The sequence below is a fragment of the Camellia sinensis genome, chromosome 13 (genome assembly GCF_055761805.1).
Source record: "Camellia sinensis isolate YWXY chromosome 13, ASM5576180v1, whole genome shotgun sequence".
NCBI classification, from domain to species: domain Eukaryota; kingdom Viridiplantae; phylum Streptophyta; class Magnoliopsida; order Ericales; family Theaceae; genus Camellia; species Camellia sinensis.
This window is the reverse complement of record NC_138973.1, coordinates 107757785-107779818: the sequence shown is the minus strand read 5'-3', so window position 1 is coordinate 107779818 and position 22034 is coordinate 107757785. Positions and strand designations below refer to the sequence as shown.

The 22034-nt window shown below is 38.5% G+C and overlaps 1 protein-coding gene across 4 annotated transcripts in view; it reads left to right on the top strand.

Annotated features, from left to right (window-relative positions):
• Nucleotides 1-21519, top strand: part of LOC114323961 (uncharacterized) — a 36501-nt gene extending 14982 nt beyond the window's left edge. For 2 of the 4 annotated variants that reach the window (XM_028271664.2, XM_028271665.2), the window contains exons 4-7: nt 9053-9160; nt 10302-10349; nt 10469-10905; nt 11745-12509. In XM_028271664.2, the coding sequence (XP_028127465.2) occupies nt 9053-9160; nt 10302-10349; nt 10469-10905; nt 11745-12335 (1184 nt within the window). In that variant the 3' untranslated portion in view covers nt 12336-12509. Of the gene's footprint in view, nt 1-9052; nt 9161-10301; nt 10350-10468; nt 10906-11744; nt 12510-14174; nt 14228-21443 lie in introns of those variants that run through there. The other 2 variants (XM_082903115.1, XM_028271666.2) reach the window with 2 other exon arrangements.
• The last annotated feature ends 515 nt before the right edge of the window (nt 21520-22034 follow it).

Genomic DNA, 22034 nt, shown 5'->3' with positions numbered 1-22034 from the left:
TGTGTTCGAGGGGTGTGCTGGATTTGGATATCATCAAACTGAGTGAGCAACTTTTGAACTATGGTGCGATACGAGGCCAACAAGAGCTCTTTTAAGATGAAATCATCCATTGTTTGCTTGACAACTAACTTGGAATCACCCTAAATTTTCAGCTTGCGGAGGCCTTTCTTTTGAGCAACAATCAAACCCAGTATTAACGCCTCATTTTCAGCCTCGTTGTTTGAACATGCAAATTCAAACTTATATGACAAATGGAACTTCTCCCTCTCTTGACTAGTGAGTGTTATGCCAGCTCCACCTTTCCTAGCCCCAAAGGCTCCATCAAACTTTAAATCCCAATAAGTCTTAACCACTGTTGTTGAGACACGGACCTCACCAGGTAGTTCATGTTCACCAAATGGGAAATGTGCTAGCAAGTCTGCAAGTGCTTGGCTCTTGATAGCCTTAGGAGTAACACATGTTATGTCATATTCTACTAAAGCCAAAAGCCATCTTGCCATACTTCCGGTCAGAGCACGCTTACTCAGTAAGTAGCGGACTGGGTCGCTCCTGGTCACAACCTGGATCAAGTATGCCAAAAAATAATAGCGCAACTTCTACGTGGTAGATATTCAAGCTAAGTAATGGCGCTCGATTGGGGTATACCGTGATTCGGCACCATTGACTTTACAGCTGATATAATAAACTGGTTTCTCAACGCCGTCTATGTCTTGGACAAAGTAGAGCTCCAATAGATCGAGGTGTAGAAGTGAGGTATAGTAGCAGAGGTTTTTCAGGTTATGGGGCAATCATTGTAAGTGGAGAGGTAAGTACTTGCTTCACCATATCGAATGCCTGTTGGTGTTCTTGCAACCATTCAAACTTGTGATTCCCTTTCAATAGTGTCCCAAAGGGAAAGGTTATCTCAGCTAGGGTTGGATGAACCTCCTGAGGTATGACACTTTGCCTAGCAATTTCTTCAAGACTTTTTGAGAGTGTGGCGGTAGCATCTCCATGATTAACTTGATCTTATATCCATCTACTTCAATCCCCTGTTGGTGTACTAGAAAGCTAAGGAACTTGCATGCGGCAATGCCAAAGGTACACTTGAGAGGGTTCATTTTTAAGCAGAATTTTTTACAACGCTGAAAAACTTTTTTCAAGTCGCAGAGGTGCGGATTTGCTTCGGTAGACTTTATCACCAGGTCACCCACATACACTTCGAATTCGTGGTGTAACATGTCATGGAACACTACAGTCATAGCCCGTTGATAGGTTGCCCCCGCGTTTTTAAATCGATGGGCATCACAATATAGAAAAAATTTTCCAAGGGCATTCTGAAAACTGTCTTTTCTACGTCTTCTGGTGCCATTTTGATCTGGTTATAACCACTGAACTCGTCCATGAAGGAGAACATCTGATGGCGTGTAGTAGAATCGACAAGTGTGTCAACATGGGGCAATGGAAACTCATCTTTCGGGCAGGCCTTGTTCAGGTCGTGAAAGTCTACGCAGACCCTGATCTGGTCGTTCTTCTTTTTCACAGGCATAATATTTGCTAGCTAAGTTGGGTACTGTATAGGCTCAATGAACTCTGCCCTTTGCAACTTCTCTACCTCTTCCTTAATCTTTGCCTCAAGGTCTGGGTGATACTTTCGAGCATGCTGCTTTATTGGCTTAGAGTTGGGAAAAGTGTCAAGGTGATAGGTGACAAGGGGTAGGTCAAGACCAGGCATCTCGTCGTATATCTAAGCAAAGACGTCACTGTACTGCTTCAGTAGTGTTATCAATTCTGCCTTAGTTGCTGGGGCCATTGTATCACTGATAAACACGGGCCTGCTCTGCCCTCGTAAGTCGCTAAGGTTTACCTCAGCAAGTACTTCCTGTTACGATTTAGGTCTATCTTGCATGCACTCAGGTAAGGGTTCAGGAATCTCCACCAGCCATTCATGGGATTCGTCACCATTAGACTTGTTGGTCTCGGGGCCATCCTCCAAGGGTATGAAGTCTAGCCCCCCAGACCGTCATAGGTAGTAAACTATCTTGCCGCCCTCATGCACCTTAACATTCTTGGGCGGAGGACTTATGGACTTGTTGCTCCTCTTGTGTCCACTACTTTTTGGAGCAGCCTTTGCATCTCAAATGTCTTCCTACTTCGGCAACTTTACCCAGTAACTTTACCAGTCCTCGGAGTTTCATCCGTTGACAGCTCAATAAAGAAAACTGCATTAGAATAGTCTGCCTCCTTCGCTCCAAATGGCTTGTCAGATGCATTTATGATCACTGTGCGCTTTCCCAACTTTGTCTTTACGCGTTGGTGATAACTCGACGAGATAGCTCTTTATCAGTGCATCCAAGTTCTGCCAAGTATCATGTGGTAATTTGTGTCCGCTTAAATCGCATGAAACTTAGGTACGGAGCGGATCTCACCAATTGCTAAGTCTACTATAACATGGCCCTTAGTTATTTTTTTCTCATCACCAAAACCTGTCACGGTAATGGGTTGGCAAACCATCCTGGACTCTGGGATACCGACCTTCGCAAAGGTGTCGATAATGATGATGTTTATGGACGCTCTGCCGTCAAGGAAAGCATACTTGAACTCCACATCATTGATGTAAGCCGTGACAAAGAGATAACGGTTATGGGGAAATGGATATGCTATGTCTACCTCTAGAAAAGTAATGGCTCCATATTCCTCCTGGATACGCTGAGGTATATACTCTTTAGCCTCAGCAACTTCAGTATGATGCACTTCAGAAATATTGATGAGGGCCTTCGTTGCTTCCAACCTGGTAGCTTAGCTCAGCCCCAGCTGGTCAAAGAAGGTACGAAACTTGACAAAGTTTTGCGAGGCCTAGGCATGAGTATCATCTGCGAGTTTTGCCTCCACAGGTACTGTTTCAAGGAGCTGGCAAGTTGTGATTTCTTCTAACTCATCATAGTAGGACGCCATGTGCACTTGATCGCGCACAGGCCCAAGATAGCCAATCATATGTATATTCTTCCCCTTCTCCTTGTGGTTAGAATAAGGGTCCGTCCTTACATCACGGTTACCGGCATTTTGAACTTCAGCTTATTCGTGGTAACTTTCTTCTTAAAGATATTTTTCAAGGTCCAATAGTCCCTAGTAGGGTGTCTGGTGGCTCTGTGATAGATACAATAATCTGGACTTTCTTTGTCCTTCTTGGTTAGGGGAACATCAGCCAGAGGCAAAGTAAGTTCACCATCGGTGACCCATTCTTTAACCAAGGCTTTAACATTCTCAAGGCTGGAAGGATATGGATTTCTGTCCTCATAAATCTTCCTTTTTCAAGATGATGATGCCTCCCCTGGCAAGCGGCTCCCTCCTACAAAGGTTACCGCAACAACTCTACTACTACGAGAGTAGCGGTGACTGTCACGAGATCTATGCAAAGGACCAGTGGTACTGAGATTCCTAGCTGCCCCAATTAAGGCTAAAAAGGTAGGCAGATTATGGTTCACTAAGAAAATTTTATAGTCATGTATGGCTCCCTCCACACATATCCTGACTAAATGGGCCTCATCCACTGGTTCATAACAGTCAATAGCCTTATCTTGGAACCGCTTGACATAGTCCAGTATATCTTCACCTTCTTTTTGGACATCTTGCCCAAGTGTGAGGGTTGTAACTTTCTCTTGGACTTGGAAAAGCTTCATATGGAACTTGTTCACCATCTACTCCCAACTCTTGATCGAGTTGGGGGCCAAGTTCACATACCAGCAGTTAGCCCTTTCAGTGAGTGATTTCGAGAACTCCCGAAGGCGCAGAGAGTGGTCACTACCATGGATGCCAATAGTTTCAATGAACCTCACCACATGTTTTCTGGCATTGCCTTGCTTTCCATCAAACTTGATAAACTTGGGTACTGTATACCCAGTTGGGTATGGCATGACCAATATCTCTTGAGAGTATGGGGGCTTCACATCTGGGTCAAGGAGAGATGGTAGTTGCTTCTTGCTACGCTCTTGCTAGAGCATAGCTTGTATATCGGCTAGAGTGACAAAATGAGTGGGCTGGAATGGTCCAGTCTACTCTTGGATAGTGGAACCAGCAGTTGTAACGTTCGCCTGGGGTACCACCAGAGGCACCTGGATCAGAGCCTGATTCCTAGGGAACAAATTAGGTACTGGGTTTGGGACTGCTACAAGTGGAGGTGCTTGCACTGGAGCTGGCCTAGAAGCCATAGCCATAATAGCCTCAGTGAGAGTTTGCAATGCTATAAGGATCTCCCTTTGCGTATCCTGAAGTGACTAGACCGCCTCAACCACAACACTGTGGTCATGGTCCTCAGCATGTGTTGCTCTGCCATTGGAAGAGCCTTGCTACTATGGGGGTTGCTGAACTTCATCCTCTGCCATTTTTTCTAGTGAAGTGTGTAAACCACTGCGGGTATGAACCATTAACAAAGCAGCCTCCTCAGCGGAGTCGCCAAAAATGTAGGGGGGTTTGAGGTTAAGAAGATGATTAGAGAGTCAAAACTATGTTTATAGTCCAAGAGTGGTGGAATGGTTAGAAGATGAACAACAGTAACTGTCTGGGTAGTTAGAGAGTGTGCAGCTGGGTGAGGGTGAAGCAGGTAACTCAAGAAGAAGACAATGGCAGTGCCAAAATGGGCAACGTCTCTCCCACATCCTCAAAATTCCTCTCTTTGGACCTTAGGCAATGGGTCCTATTTATAGGTTTTTCCTTGGTATCAAGAGGACACCAAGTGGCCAAATAGAGAGAAGACAGGTGTCCCCAAGGATCACACAAAATATTCTGACTTGAGCCACCAGGCTAAAGGTGTCACATTTCCCTCTGCATGTACTGTGTACTATCTGTTTGCCTCCACAACTACCTTTTTGAGCCTCAGCAAGTGTAGTTGAGACGGGCGTGCTTGGCACTGCAATTCCCATTTTGAGCCTCAGCAAGTGCAGTTACGGCGGGAGTGTTTGTTGCTGCACTTGCCTTCTCAGCTCGAACCTCAACAAGTGCACTTGCAGCGGTAAACCTTGCTGCTTCACTTGCCTTCTCTGTTTTATTTATCCAGTACATGCATTCTCAGGATTCCATTAGCCTGCTATTGGCTATGTTCGTGTTCACCGCAGCGAAACCTCTACCCTTAGCCACCTAACCACAAGCTCCCCAGCTTTCTAGGGCAAAGGCCACAACTAGGCCTGCTATTAGCCATGTTGTGCCTTAGTACCAAGCCCAACGGGGCTTTCTTAGTCCTGCGTATGCGACTAAGGTAGGTCCATGACCTGGGTAATGGAAAAGGAGTCCCTTACACTCGAGCTGCCTAGCTCCCATCTTCGCAAGATCGCCGCGATAAAATAATATCTTTAGGCCTGCTATCAGCTCCAACCAATAAGTCTTGGGACCTGCTATCAGCGCCAAGTTAATGAACTTTGGGGCCTACTACCAGCCCTAGGCTAGTAATGCCTTGGGGCCTGCTATCAGCGCCCAGCATTAGCCTCTACTTGCAGAGGAGATGCTTCTCCCAAAGGCTGCTATCACCTTGGCGGGATGTTCCCTCTACATACTAGTTGCGGCTGCTGTAGTTGTTGCAGCAGTCGTTTCCCGTGGTAGGTTTAAATGGTAGAACCAACGATATTAGAAACGGCGGCGCCGAAAAAATACCTCCGCAACTTGGGCGCTGCAAGTACTACCTCTGCAACTTAGTTGTTTCGGCTTTCTCCTTCCCTTAGCAACTCCAGATGGCTGCGGTACCGACAATACTTGAAACGGCAGCGCTGAGATAAAGTGCCTCTACAATTTGGCCATCGCAAGTGCTACCTCCGCAACTTAGTTGCTTCAGCTTTCTCTTTCCCTCAACAACTTCAAAGGGCAGCAGAACCGACAATATTATGAATGGCGGTGCTGAGGCAAAGTGCCTCAGCAACTCTACCGCTGCATGTGTTGCCTCTGTAACTTGACTTAGGCATTTTTCTTCGTGGAGTCTGTTTGGACCCTTGGCGTGTCAGACCTGCTTCGACCCACTGTTGGACCACTTTCCTTAGGCTTTAGCCCATGCTCCTTTTTCATTCCTAGTCGCCTTAGAAGGACGACCTCAGCACTTTGGCCCATACTTAATTTGGGGTTTAATTTCTAACCCTCTACAAAGGTAGAGGAAAAACATGTGAGCATTTAAGGTAATGAAAAATCTTTTGAATTAAGTCTTTATCATTTTCATAATTATTGATTCTATTATGATAGTAAGTGATTGTGATTTCATAACTATTGTTATTCTATTAGAATTCATTAGGAGCATTTAAATGTTATTTTCATTTAGCTAAATTAATTTTTAGACCAATTGTAAGATGACATGTGTATTTTAAAAATTAAGATAAATTGTCAATATGTCCTAATAGTTTGATTTAATTCTTATCAAGTCCCATTGAGAATGATAGTTGCAAAAAATAAATATTTTTGACGATTTTTTACACGTGGCTAAAACTTAACAATTAGTAACTTTTTTGGTCATGATTTTTTATAAATTATCGCTAAAACTTACATTTAGTGACGTTTTTCTATAACGAATTTTTCAAACTATCGTTGAAAATTGAAAATTATAATTTTTTTCTTTTTTTGTGACGATTTTTTTAAAATGTCGCTAAAACTTATAATTAGTGATATTTTTGTGACAAAATTTTCAAACTGTCGCTGAAAATTAACAATCGGCTACGTTTTTTAATAGTCTTGATGAAAAATGCCATTAATTATCATAGGACCTATTGGATAATAAGTTTACCTATTATGACCTACACGTAAACCTCCCTAAAAATTATAAAAATTACAAATTCAGAAAAATTGAGAGAAATTGGAAAGTCTTTTGAATTAAGTCTTTGTCGTGTCCTTAATTATTGATTCTATTATGGTATATTAAGTAATTGTAATTCCATAACTATTGTTATATTATTTAATTTACTTAAATTAGTGGAAAATAAATAAATTCTCTGAGATATTGATTTGTAATTATGTTTCAATTTTAAACAATGAATAATAATCTCAATCAAACAATCAAAGACAAATCGACACAACAATTTAATATGAAAAAATCACAATTGGAGCGCCTCCAATTGTGATAAAAAAAATTATGGGCAGAAGTTACAAAACAATCTAATAAGAAGACAAAAAAATTACACATATGTACTCTCAATTATCTTGTAAATTCACGCCTGAATTGAACTGACTTCGATGTGCCTCTTCTACGACCGTCTTCACCTCGGAATTGTCTTGCCCAACGTTAAATCCACAGCGCTGATGTCGAATCCACGACGACGAGTCACTTTGAAATCCACCAAAGTTTCAGGCACAAGTTTCCCAAAATTCACCAAAAAACAACTCTCTCTTTTGTGAATAAAAGAAAACAAATAAATCCCTTGACGATGTTGATATAAAGTTCATGGATTTATTAATCACTCTTAAACCACCAAGAAAACACTCATAAAGCACCCTCCAATATAAAACGCTTTGTTTTTTCTTCCTCTCAGAAAATTTGGACAGCTCAAACCCTAAAACATGCAAACAACGCACTTTATAATAAATTGGATCACGAAAACAGCTTGAGCGTACACTTCACCACTCAAACGATATGAGTAAAGACGATATAAAACATATAGGCTGACCACTCGAGCGCAACATTCACCGCTCGAGTGGTAAAACTTGCTTCCCAGAAGTTCAGACGCTTTGCAAAAATACTAGGTGATCCTTTTTTCCGCTCGAGCGCACAAATGACCGCTCGAGCAGTTAAACAACTTCGACTACATTTTTACTTTTTTCTTCGGAGCGAAGTGGCAAACATGAAATGATCAAGATCACAAACTCTTCTGCATAAGCACAATTCGAGTTGGATTCGCATCTAAGAACTCACATTCTCACTTAAAGGAGTTTTGTTAAACGGGATTGTCAATTATAAAAACCTAACAATTAGATTTTAGATTAATTGTAAGATTGACATGTGTATTTTGAAAATTATAAAAATCAAAAAAATGAAAAACAAAAGGATTGCACTTCAAGCGTCAAACATCTAATTACGTATTTGCTTATATTATATATATATATATATATATATATAACTAGATCTTTTTTTAATACATACATTTTTGTAAAATATTATTAACAATACTATTGCCGAAAGAAATTTTCCAAAATCTTATCTAATCGTATTTAAGATAAATTAGGTCACAACAAAGACTATGGATTAGTTCATTTTATCAAACAAAAAAAAAAAAAATGCATATTACAATATATTTTTTTTTTAGTAATTTGCATCAGAAAAATATAAAATTTAATTTAAATGAAATAAAATATTAAAAATTATAATTAATTTTTAAATATTAAAAAGGCCTCACTTTAATATATTGCCTTGGGCCACGAAAACGGTTGGGCCACCCCTGAACGTGACCACCACTACCTATACCACATCACCACCAAAAACTCCATTACTAATATAATTATTAACACATAAGTTTCAAAATCACAATTAAATATAAGAAAATATTGTTTACTAAAAATATTGTTTCGTAAAAGTAAAAAAAAAAAACGGAGTCACTAATATTAGTTTGGCTCTGTATAGTCTGTAATGGGATTGAAAGGTGCCATTGGCTTATGGTGAGCTCTATTCTAAGTCGACCTCGATAATCTAAACTATTTAATGTATAGGATTTGTCGAGTACATTATTCTTGTAAAAAAATCATGTTGATCGGATATCAATAGTCACTTGATCAGATTATGTTTGTGTTAACAAGAAGTATGATTTTAAAAATAAACTATAAATACAAATGGGATCTGATCAATTGGTTGTCGATATCCGATCAATGTAATTTTTTTACGATAATGATATATTCAATATACCCTACGCATTAGACGATTTGGATTATTAAAATAGACTCCGGTCTAGACCCACCATGGGCCAACGACACCCTCAATCCACTTATGGACTGGAGAGAAGCCTTCGACTATTTTTTTTATGATGTTAACAGCTACTGTTTATTTTTGGAGAAAAGACGCACAAAATTTACTTTGAAAAGTAGATTATTTGAATGGTCTGTGTGTTCTGTTTTCTAGGTGTCCCTTTCAAATTAATAGATCCCAATCAAGGAAATGATCAATCTCAAGCGCCACACCATAGGCGCTGTTGTGCTCCAATTTTTGGCTGTAAGCAATTAATATCAGGTTTGTGAAGAATACTTCCTCCTCTCTTACACCAAATTTTGCAACCTTTTTAGACAGAAACTGTTCTCATGCACCCGAATCCACGTTGTTTCTTCAAGTCGTGTTTTTTAAAATATCACTTCAAAAAGAAATTATAATAAATTAATTGAAGTTGTTTCACTTCACAAAACAGCATGGATTTGAGAAATAAGTTAGAAATGCTTAGATTTGCCAAAAATCTAGTCCAATATTGGTTCAAATTTCTCGCTATGGTTTTATTCATCTCAGCTTTCTCCCTCGAGATCTCAATTGAGATTTTGAGTTGGCCGAGGAAGGTTGTACCATGCATAGTTACATTTTCACATATATCAAAGAAAAAAAAAAATTGATCAGCAAAGAAAAGATTTTATTAAGGGAAATTTACACCCCAGAGGTATCTGCAAGAACTATTTACAATTTTATAATTTTACTTTTTAATATTTATAAGTTTACCATTAATTGGAAAATATATTTCCAAACAAACACTTATTTGAAAGAAGGAAAATGTCTCGTAACTCAAATTTTGTGGCTCAAAAATGGCTCAAATGGCCAAAACGACATCGTTTTGGCCATTTTTATGTTGTTCTGTACTCAAAACGACGTCGTTTTGGCCATTTGAGCCACAAAATTTGAGCTACGTAGCATTGTCGTTGAAAGAAAAATGAGTGAGACCCCTTTTTGGAGGACCCCACAACCCCCAAAGTAATCCACATCATGAACGGTGTTGATCACTTTGGGGGTTGTGGGGATCCTCCAAAAAAAGGGTCTCTATCATTATTGGATTTGAAATTACCCTTTTATTAACTAAAAATAAGAGATTACAAAAAGAACTAGTTAGGGAGTCTAAGCAGTATTGGAGTATCAATCATTGGGAATTGAGTGTCGTAGTCAGTGAATTTTAAAAAATCACTATCAATTGCTCTAATGATATATGCATTTTTTGACTCTCTCAAACTCAATTTGTCAGATTCAAATAAATATTTTGGTATGTGGAATCATTTTTTTTACTCATTTGCAACTCAATGATTTTGATTTTCTTAACCATTTTTCGAAAAACCCAATAGGTAACCACAGTTCAGTATGTGTCGACCAATTTTACCTGACTTGGTTTTGTTGTTTGTAGTGTGGCAAAAATTCCATGTAGTTCTATGGAAAGTCCTTGAAACGTCAGGTAAGGATAGATAAAGCAACCACTTAAATGCTCACATAATTTGATCAAAACATTATAATCTCATATTTATAAATAATCTCCTACCGACTGACAAAAAAAAGAGTTCATTATAATTGCAGTGCCACCAATCAACCGAATTGGTCAGACAAAATTGATGCATCATCAAGCAATTCATCTTGTCAAAAGAATATGCAGGGAAGTTATAGGTCTAGACAACACAAAAGCTTCCTCCATACTTAGATTGCCATTCCTTTTAGCAGCACAGTATGGGATTCATGAAATTGTCAAAGAAATTTTGGACTCATTTCCCGATGCAATTACGTTCGTAGATGAAGAAAACCACACTGCATTCCATCTCGCAGTTATGTACCGTCATGAAAAAGTTTTCAAGGTCATGCATCAGCGAAGTGGGCAATATAAATTTTTATTATCTTTGTTACCAGACAATGATGGAAATAATATGCTCCATTTGGTTGGATATAAGGCTCGCCAACAACGCCTGGATTTCTCTTCCGGGGCAGTTCTACAAATGCAGCGTGAATTACAATGGTTTAAGGTAATAAATCTCTTTCAAAAATCCACCTAGGAAGTACCATATTTCTTCATTTTTCCAAAGTTTGCTTTTAGTTAATTGGGTCAAACATAAATACAGGCACAAGAATAGTACCCACCACCACCTACAATCCTTCACCTAGAGGTTTTTTTTTTTTTTTTTTTTAATTTAAAAATTAGTTTTGTAAAAAATTTATTAAAAAAATAATAACAAAAAATTTTTTTAAAAAAAACACTCATTATTTTCATATGACTTCCTTTTTTTCTAGAGGAAATAATTTTTTGAAAATTCAATATTTTATGTTTTGGTATTTATTTTTTTTCAAACATTTTTATTTTTTATTTTTTATGTAAAAGATTTTAAAAAATAAGTTTTGAAAACTCAACCAAACAAATATAACAGTTAAGGCCACTCTTTTCACATAAGAAATTGTATTGACAAAAAGAGTGGAACATTGATCATTTTGTTCAGATTGTGTTTTAAGCTCCTGATACATCAAACATCTAAAGCATGATCCATGGTGGATTCATATTATTTTTTGCAGTGACCTTGTACAACTATAGCTAAATAGATTATATTATTCGGGTGAGTAAAAATCTAGTGGAAACCTAAAATCATCATTAGGACAATTAGATTTTTTTGTAGGAAAGACAGAGACCCACCAGGCTACCCAGATCAAACCAATTAAAAACAAAAAATAGTTGTCGAAAAGCACCAAACCCAGGGGTCAGCCAAACTCAACACTCGGGTTTAAAGCCCGTAATTGTTAGCTTTCCGCCAACATGTACCCCAAAACATGTCAAGCTTACTCTGTGATTCCATGGTCAACTGAACTAATACAGGTAGTGGAGAAGTTTGTGCTACCTCAAGAAAGAAAATCCAAGAACTGTGATGGGAAGACACCATTGCAAATATTCATTGAAGAACACAAGGAATTGATGGCATATGAAGGGCAATGGATGATGGGCATGGCAACATCGTGCACGGTTGCAGCGTCACTCATTGCCACAGTTGTTTTTGCAGCAGCTATCACAGTTCCAGGAGGGAGCACAGTGGATGGATTCCCAATTTTCTCCAAAAAAAAAGCCTTTCTAGTCTTTGCCATATCAGATGGACTTGCCCTTGTTTCAGCTCTCTCCACGGTGTTGTCCTTCTTGTCAATTTTCACTTCGCGCTATGCAGTAATTGATTATCTGTATGCCTTGCCAATGAGATTAATAATCGGCCTATTGGCGCTATTCCTTTCAGTAATAACCATGATGACAGCCTTCAGTGCCACACTCTATCTAGTGTTTTCCAAGGAAAATGCCTTGATTCTAATTCCAGTTGCCACATTGGCTTGTCTACCGGTGGCCTTGTTTGCAATATTGCAATTACCACCCCTTCTAAACATGATCAAATCTACATATGGCCCAAGCATTTTTAGTCAATGAGTTGAAGGTGCCATTTTCTAGATTAAATAGAAAGATATTCAAGTTTTGAGTTTCAGTGTATATTTATGAAAACCCTTTTGTAGTTAATATATGTTTTATTGTATTCTTTGTCCAGTCACATATATTTGTAATACAAATATAAACAACAATAACAATTGCCACCATAACAATAAATATGTCCATTGTTATTATTATGGTAAAGACGAAGATAAGAAGAAATTAAAATAGAACAAACACAACCACACAAAGATTTATGTCTTTGGGCTATGAGCTTATCTACACGGGCAAATAATAACAAGATGTGTTTTACTATGAATATAAAAAATTACAATGAGTCGACTCTCTCTCTCTCTCTTAATAGTCCTATGTTATAGAAAATCTATCAAACGGTCATCTAAACCCTAATATCTTTGAAATGATCCAATATATACAAGGATTCAAAAATAGCAAATCAAGTCAAAATAGACCCAAATACAAATACTGGATCGGAACAAACATCATCAATTGCACATTAATTGGGTCGCGTGAATCGCCAAGTGGTAATAAGCTAAATCCAGGTTGAATTTGAGACACACCCGCAACAAATTATTTGCTACTAACAATAATCACCACAACAAACGTTGTCTATGACCATGTTTTTTAGACAACGTTTTTTTAAAAACGTTGTGGAAGACGTAAAGTGAAATTAAAAGACACACGTTACCCTCTTATAAACATGCATTTCGCTTTATAACGGTGCTCCAACTCCCTCAGTCTCCATTTCTTTTTTCGTCATTTCATTTTCTCTCTCTATCGTTTTCTCTCATCGTCCTAGATCTAGGGTTTTCTCTGTCTCTCCTCGTGCTCCTTGAGAGATTCACCAGGTTCGATTCCGATTACTTGTTCATATCTAATTCCAAATCCATCAATTCTTGAATCGATTTGGTTGAAATTTCTTGACTGTTTTTTGTTTTTCTTGATTCTGATTTTAATAATTTTGTGGAGGAAGATGGACCGGTTGAGTTGCACAAACACAAGGTTATGAAACCGAGGAGTAAAGAAGGATCAAGATCATAGATCGAGATTAAGACAAGGACCGGGACCGAAAACTATGCGATTTCGATATATATTAAGTGAGAATTTGGAGTTTGATTAACCATGTCCAAGTCTGATTATAATTCATCGTCTCATGGACTTCAGGAAAATCACCCGTGAAAGTAAGTCCCCCATTCCCCAAACTCTCTCTCTCTCTCTCTCTCTACTCTTACTGTTTCAATTGTGATTTCAGCTGTAATAGCCATTTGTGTTGTGTTGATCCAAAATTGTTGATTCAATTGCCTGTACACAGAGCTATATTAGGTAGTTTCATGGACTAGGAACAGTGATTATTAAGGAAAGCTTGTAAAATTTAGGGCTATATGGAAGGGCCATTGTTTGAATTGGCTTGGTTTTGAAAGTGTTTGGTTGCTAGAAATTTTTGTTGGAATTTTTGGATACTAGCTAATAAAAGGTTTTCAAAACTATTTTTATATGAATTTTGCTTTAATTGACTAAAAAAAAAAATTCACAAAAAAACAAACAAAAATTTGAATAAAAAAAGTATATTTTTTAGATGCAATACAAAAAATTCGAACAAAAAGCAATGTGCATTTTTGTTTGGTTGATTGATTGATTAAATCTGTGTCAACAATCTTGAGATATTTGGGATTAGATGTTGGCTTAATGCGTATTTGGTTTCATTTTGCTTAACCAATTTCTTATTCTCTAGTTGCTTTAAGTTCTTGATGAGTATTTGGTTTCACTTTGCTTATTGTTATATTGGCTAAGAATTTTTAGTAACTTACCTTCGTTGTATTCCAGAACAATTATGATCCATCCAAGTTAGTGGCAGAGACTCCATGTGAGCTACTAAGGTATTTGGTCTTGTAAGACACGAGTGTTCTTTCTTATAAATTTACTGTCTTTTCTTGGCATGATTTTCATGATTTATTATGTTATATGGGTATGCAATTTTAAGTCAGAAATTCAAAGGTACAACCAAGAATTTACTATTTTTTTCTTGATATTATCTGATTCAATGCTCATTGCAATTTACATGTGTTCTTGTATTTATTTTTTAGGCCTACAGCGGCGTTTTTTAGGCCTATAGCCACTACAAGAAAAGTTGTCTATGATGGTGCTTGTATCAAGACATTTTTAAAAATACGGTGATATATCTCAATAATCAACGTGTGTTTCAAGAAAGCCAATCTAATTTGATCGAAATCCAAACTCGATCTAATCTATTCTCTCTCGCTCTAGCTGTTCTTCATCGAACTTGATCTTTCTCGCAAATCGCAAATCCGAAATGAAACAAGAAAGTCGATCTAATCTGGTCGAAGTCTGAACTCGATCTGATCTGATCTCTCTCACATTTTGTTAGATCTATTGATTAACAAGGTTTAAAGCAAGCCATTTCTATTTTGTTTTATTATTAGTGATTTTGATTTGTTTGATTATATATATATATATATATATATTTGTGAATCTGCTTTCTTATTGGATATCATTAGTGTAAACTGTCTTTTGCAGATCGATGTGGTACTTTAGCTGGTTCTAGTAAGGACAATGTATTTATTTTTGCTGATTAATATGCTTTGGGTTGCAATTCCAGGTTGTTTCCTTATTCATTGTGTGGAAAACATTGAATGTGCAGGTTGATTTCTAGTCTTTTTGATTCATTCTCTTCTCCATTCTTTATGATTTCAGTGCAATATACAATGCAAACATATCTTTTGCTTTCATTATAACCTGTATAAGAACTTCATTATAATCTTGGTTGGAGATTTTTTGTATGTACATGAAAGGTGATGCTTCTATGGATCTTGATTTGTTTGTGAGGATTCGCTGATACCGCACAATTGTGATTTGGTTATTGCAATGCCTAGATCTTGGATGAACCTTAGAGGTACCCCTATTTCTCTTATTGATCACATTGGAGGTACCCTTATTTTTCTTATCTCTTCTAACATGGATGAAACTTTATGGCCCAATAGGTTATATATGCACCTTAAAGAATTTTTTTATTTTTATTTTTTGGCTTCTTCTTTCCATTTTTATTTTTATTTTTTTCTTTTCAAAAATCTGACTATGGAGTTGCCAATGAGTTTTATTGATTGCATGGTGGATCCAAGAATATGCATAAATGGCACCCCATGTATTGTACAATTGCGGATAAGTTCTTTCTCCTTTTGAAAATTTGTATAAAATTTATATATATATATATATATCACACACACACACACACAAACACACACAGATTTTGTTATATGCCATTCAGATTTTCAATTGGCCAAGTATTGTGTATAAGATCTTCAAGCCACGTTTGTTTGGCGGATTAGGTTGAATGGGATTGTTAGTGAGAAGATTGTTAGTGAAGAGATTGTTAATGAGGGGATTAAATAAAAGTGTGATTGTTTTGATGATAGTGTAGGAAATGGTTAATGATGGGATTGTTAAATTATTTCGATATAAAATAAATGAATAAATTATTTCTATATTAAAAAAAAACTAAAAACATATTAAAACAAACAAGTGCACTTGGTCAAAAAAATAAAAATAAAAAAAAAATTATATAAAATAAACTCAATACCCTCACTATTTTCCTAATCCCACCAAAAATTCACCCTGCAGACACCCCATTTTTTACCGACCTTAAGACTCAGACGTCATCGATTGAGCGCTCGGTGATTGCGCATGTTGTGCTCGTTTCGAGGTTTCGGAGTTCTTAGCTGAGAGCCTCACCTCCGAACCTCAGGACTCTTTATACTTTGACTCGGTCTGCGGACTAAGTCTTGTTTTCTCTTCCCGGAGAGAGGGAGAGTTATTGTAGACCATCTCTCAGTGGTCGTGGGCTACTTTTCACTGTCGTAGGCCACTATTCCCGTTTGGAGACTAGTTTCTGGTTTTCGGAGCCGTCGGCCATGCGCCTCGGTTCGGGACCGCTTAACATTCTCCGTATGGCACGATTTTTGGAACACACCTTGTTTCCTCTATCTAGAGGGACACTGTGGCCCGGGAGACCACTTTTGTGGCCGTATGCCACTTTTGGTGCTCAACAGCCAGTTTTCGGGGCACCCGGCTGCACGCTTTGCCCCACGAACTCTCGTTTTGCATCCATGTTGATTCATTTTTGGCATGAACCTTGTTTTCCTTGTTTGGGAGGTGGTACAAGGGTGGGAGACCACCTTTTCTCCTTGGAAACCACTTTCTCCCCGCCAACCGATTTTCTTGTCGGGAAACTGGTTTTCTTGGTCTTTGGGCCACATTTGCTGGTCTCCCACCACACCACTAGCTTGCTTTCAAAGTGGAGACCACCATTTGCCCTGGCCGACTAGTTTTTATCTGGGAGACCACTTTACCTAGTCAGCCGACTAGGGAAAGTGGTCGGCCGACCACCTCTTCTGGTCGGCCAACTTCCTCCTGCTTTGTCTGTCTGAGTGCATGCCAGCTGTGCCAGCTAGAAGGCACAGATTGGATCCTCCATACATTGCAACCAAGTTTTTAGCTTCTTGGAGAAGCTTTGGCTTTGAAACTCTATAAGAGAGGCCCTCCCTCTCCTTATACCAGGTTGAAAAATTGCTCTAAGGAAAAAGCTTATATCTCTCTCTTTGTCTCTATGTTTTAGGCTTAGAAAGTGCTTTGTTCTTGGCCTATTGCACACCACCTCATAACCATACACCTCCACCATTGTTACTGAGTTGCTGGAGGGTTTTGAGAGGCCTCAAAGCCTGGTTTTTGGTCCTAAAGTTGGCTGTTTTTGCTGAGCTCCAAGGGTAATCACTTTTCCCTCTTTTAAGCATTATTTTGATCCTTCTCTTAGCTTCATTTACATGCTTATTTGAGCTTTGTTGTCAACTGAAAAAAGATTCATATTTAAGTGATTTTCATGTTTGTTTAAGGCTCTTTTGGTGTTGGGGGTCATCTACCCTCTTGCATGCTTTATTTAGGCTTGTTTTGTGCCATGCCATAAGGCATTCGAGCTAGTCTTTTCTTGGCCTTCCTACCACTGAAATCCAGTGAATTTTCAGTGGTGAGAATGTGGCTTTGAGGGCCTAAATTAGAGAGAGGTGACCCTCTCTCTTGTTGTCTTCGTTTACTAGCATTTTTGGCCTACCAAAGGAGCATATGTTTATACCATTTGGAGGCCTAGTTCAGGCACTTTTTGGTGACTTCTAGGACCTCCCTAGGCTTTGACCATGGCTGGTTTGGTCCCCTTTTGCTTGCTTCTTGCATGTGTAGAGTAATCCCTTTCATGGCTTATCAAAAGAGTATGTCATTCTTGCATGTATTGGTCTTGTTTCAGTGGGTTTTTGGCCATCATTTGGCATGCCATGACTCTATTTTTGCTTGGTTTGGTAGTCCTTCACATGCTTCATATGCTTGTAGTGTAACTCATGTTCACTAGCTCACAATGCATGTTGTTTTGGCTCTCTATTCTAGCATATTTTGGCCACACTTCAAACTGATTTTGTTCATATTTTGGGCTGCCTTAGCCCTGTCTTGAGGCCTCTTGGTCGAAAAATGCCATCCATGTATACTTGTTGTGTAATAGTATTGACTAGCTTTGAGTTTGGAGGTCCCTTGCATGCTTAACTTGAGCTATTTACATGTTTTGGCATCATTGGGCATGATATTTCAGAGCTTATAGGGGTGCTACACTTCCATATTTTTCATGCTATAAGTACTCTTTAGAGTTGTGCATTTATACCCTACTTGCGAGCCATTGCATGAGCTTCACTTTTGTGCCTTTCAAGCCATCATCCCAACCCATTTTGCTACTGTTTTGGGCCTGCATAAGGTCTGTTTGGATTGGTTTCATCATTTGAGCATCGCTTTGCATGCCTATAGTGTAATACACTTCACTAGTTTCAATACTTGAGCCATTCAACATGCGTTGTGTGAGCTGTTTGCATGATTCAGAGTCATTTTGGAGTCATGTTATATGCCATTTCAGAGCTGGAATATATGCCATTGTACTTCATGTTTAGACCTTTCAATGCATGTGCAAAGTTGTGTTTTTGTGCCTTGGGCTTAGGTCCTTGCATTGTGTATGCTGGCATGAGTTTCGGAGTCTTGTTTTCATCATGTTTGGCCACTGATTTGGGTATGGCTGAGGCCCATTCATTCTGGTTTAAGTCCATTTTTGCATTGAGTATGCCATTGTATTCCATAGCATTGAGTATGCCACATTGTCGTATGATTGATTATTGCATTGTGCATGCCTTGTTCATCTCATTGTGTATGTTAGTTCTTAGGTGCATTGCGTATGCTAAGTACCACGTGCATTGAGTAGGCCATTGTTAGTTCATAGCATTGTGTATGCTAGTTGCATGTTTGCATGTCATCCTTTGCATGTTTGCATCACTTAGTTGCATAGCATTTAGGTTGCATACTTAAAGTCACATTGTGCATGCCATTGTTTGTTGCATTGTGTTTAGGATAGGAGTTAGCCCGAACACGAGAAGCGAGGGACGTCTCGTACTCAAAGTGACGAAACGTGCCTTAATTCTCGGTCGCCGACATTCTTGACTACCCATGATAGAGTTGCTGGTTTTAGGTGTTTGTGTGTGCATTCATTTCACATTAAGCCGTGCGATTCGGCTCCTCGGCCATCATGCATCAAAATACGTGATTGGTGGCCCGATGGTCGAGGACTACATTCCCTTGAGCTTATGCAATGATGGGGAGAGTGGTCATGCACACATATGTTGAAAATACATTGCCATGCCTCTCTCTTGCTCCTTGTTGCAGAAAACTAGAAACTAGAGGCAGAAATTGGTCGGCCGACCAGCTTTTCTGGCAGGCCGACCACCCTTTTTGGTTTCTCCCACAAAAGGTGGTCGGCAGGTGGTCTCCAAGGCTAATAGCTGGTCGGCAGCCTTCCCACAGATTCCCAGGGTGGAGTTTCAGCCTTCTGGAGCCTTGTGCAGTGTTCTGAGGTCAATTGCAAACAAAGGCAAGCCGGGACATCGCAATGGATTTCCTGATAAGGCGACTCGAGCATGCATGCATCCTTTATCATTCAAGGCAGAGCTGAGGTAGTCCACATTCATGTAGTTTGTATGCTAGTTTAATTGCTTACTTAGTTAGTTTGTTAATTAATTAGAGTTGTGTAATAATTAGCTGTAATTTATTATTCATTTTGGCTATGTAATAACTAGCGTAATTAGATTAGCTTAGATTCGCTAGTTGGTGTTGTATTATTTATTCAGACCCTCCGTCGAGAGGGCAAATTTTGTACTAAATGTGCATGTGTGTGATACATGTCTTCCAACTCCCATTTCTTTCTCCCTTTTATTTACTAGCTTACAATGGTTAGTTTTAGGGTATGTTTTAATTAGCATCCTTATGCTTCGCATGTTTGCATTCATTCATCTGTCTTGCATGCACCGGGCTCGGCGCATCATACTAACTGAATTGTATTTCAATTCTGAGTTGAATACATGTTATCTGTAGCATCTCATATGCCATCTTAGAATAGCCGAGCCTAGCTTAGTCGCATTTTGCATGTGTTGCATTAGCCATCTTCACATGAACTAGGACCATGCATTGATTACTAACTAGTTTCTGTTTTGGCTTGGAGTACTCAATGAGTGTTTATGCTTTAGCATCCTTGCATGCGTGTGAGTGACTGCCATGATAGCGTGCTTGCCATGAGACTAACTATTTATGTGATATACCTGCCTGAATGCCTGTGGGTGAAGGTTGGATTATTTAAATTGGAACAATTCATCGATTGCGAGTTTTAAACCCACTTAAGAGTAGCAAATCACCATGTTTTCTACGCCCACTTAAGAGTGGCAAAATCCGCATTTTAGCCTACTTACGAGTAGCAAACCACTTTCAAAAACAAACATGAGATGTTTTGTTCCAACTTAGACGATCCAGTCTATACTTATATGCTGTGTGCATCACGTAACAATTCTAGGCTAATAAACCGGAATAAGAGCACATATGTTTTCAAAAACAAGATATCATGTTTAGTAGTGGCCGATCTTTGATCGGGCGAGCGGGGGTGCTCATTGCATGACCTTCCCCAATCGTACCCAAGTTCTCGAGCCGAGGCAACTTTGGTGATGACGGACACATGGCCTTAGGCACGAGTCAGGGTTTCCTAAATTCCCCCAAAATAAAATATTTAGGTGGCGACTCTGTACCTGGCAAAGCAATCCATGTTTGGCACTTCTTTCTAAAAATTAATTTTTCAAAACGATTTGTCGGATTTGGACTCTTTGGTGATTTATTGATCTTACATTGCACTTTGTGAGATTAGATTCAGAACCGTTACATGGAGTCCGAACTGTAGTGAGCCTAATGAACAAAACGGGATTTTTTCGGAACATTCAGGCGCGTCTACACACCCAAGCCGCTTGGAGAAGTAATCCCCCTCCACAATGAAGCCACCAAACAAGAGTTCATGGGACCCACCTCCTTACTACTCCAATCCCACTCCCTAATCTCCCAAACAAACATGACCTCAAGGAATTTGCTAATTTCATTCTTGCATCAAGCACTAGGTAGGATGTCCTTGGTAGCTTTGTTCTATGGTAAGACATGTTATGTTCCTTTTATTTGTGTATCACACATATTAATATTTGGTCCTTTTTGGAGAGTTCAAACAACTCAACTTTTTATTGGGTTTTTTTAATGATGTTTATCTTCCATTTGTTTCATGTGTAATAAGCATTTGAATTTTTGTTGTTAATATTGATTGCAATTTCTGCACTGGTTGGGTTTCCTAATCATTCACACACAGGTTTGATTCTTGACTTTTTTATTTTATTTTTCCCTCCAAAATACTATGTATATTTCTTGAGAAAAAATTGTCTGCTTGTTAACAATGTCTATAGCCTGATGATCAAGTCTGTTAGAATTAGTGGAAGATTGATCTTGGCTCAAACCACTTTAATCAACTATTATGTGTCCTGCAGCCCTTGGATGAGTTATTTGGGCTTTAGTGTCTGTGTTTTCTGCTGGTGTTGTAGCTGTGTTTTCTACTGGTGCTTTGGCTGTGGTTGTAGCTGTGTTGTGTTTTCATGAAATTTTCAATGACATTTTATTCATGTTATTTGTTCTTATCCAATGCAGGCTCAAATATCGAAGAAAGGAAAGAAGAAAAAGAAGAAGTAGATAGGACAAACTCAATGAAAAAAGGCCTCTTTTTTGTTGTAAGTTTGATTATCTGTCTACTTGGCTATTTATTTACAGATATTGATACTAATATATTACACTCGAATTATAGTTTAAAAGTAGCATCAGTACTGGTCATGGAGTCTTGTAAAAATAGTGCACAAGCTATAGGTTACATAAATTAGTAGTCCTGTTATTGACTAATGCCTCAACTGCATGCTTCCATGGTTTAAGGTCGGATTTTATTATAGATTAGTTGCATGCTTCCATGTTTATATGGAATTACAAACATAATTCCATCTAATTTGGAATTATGTTTTATTCATGTTATTTGTTCTTGTCAAATGCAGGTTCAAATATCAAAGAAATGAAAGAAGAGGGGGAAGAAGTAGATAAGACAAACTCAATGAAAAAATGCCTCTTTTTTGTTGTAAGTTTTATTCTTAAAATTAAAGTTGTTGGGGTGGAATATTATTGTAATTCATCATCTCTGCTATGGTGATTTCTAAGAAGTGTTAATTTTGTTACAGATTTTTGTTCGACAGAAAA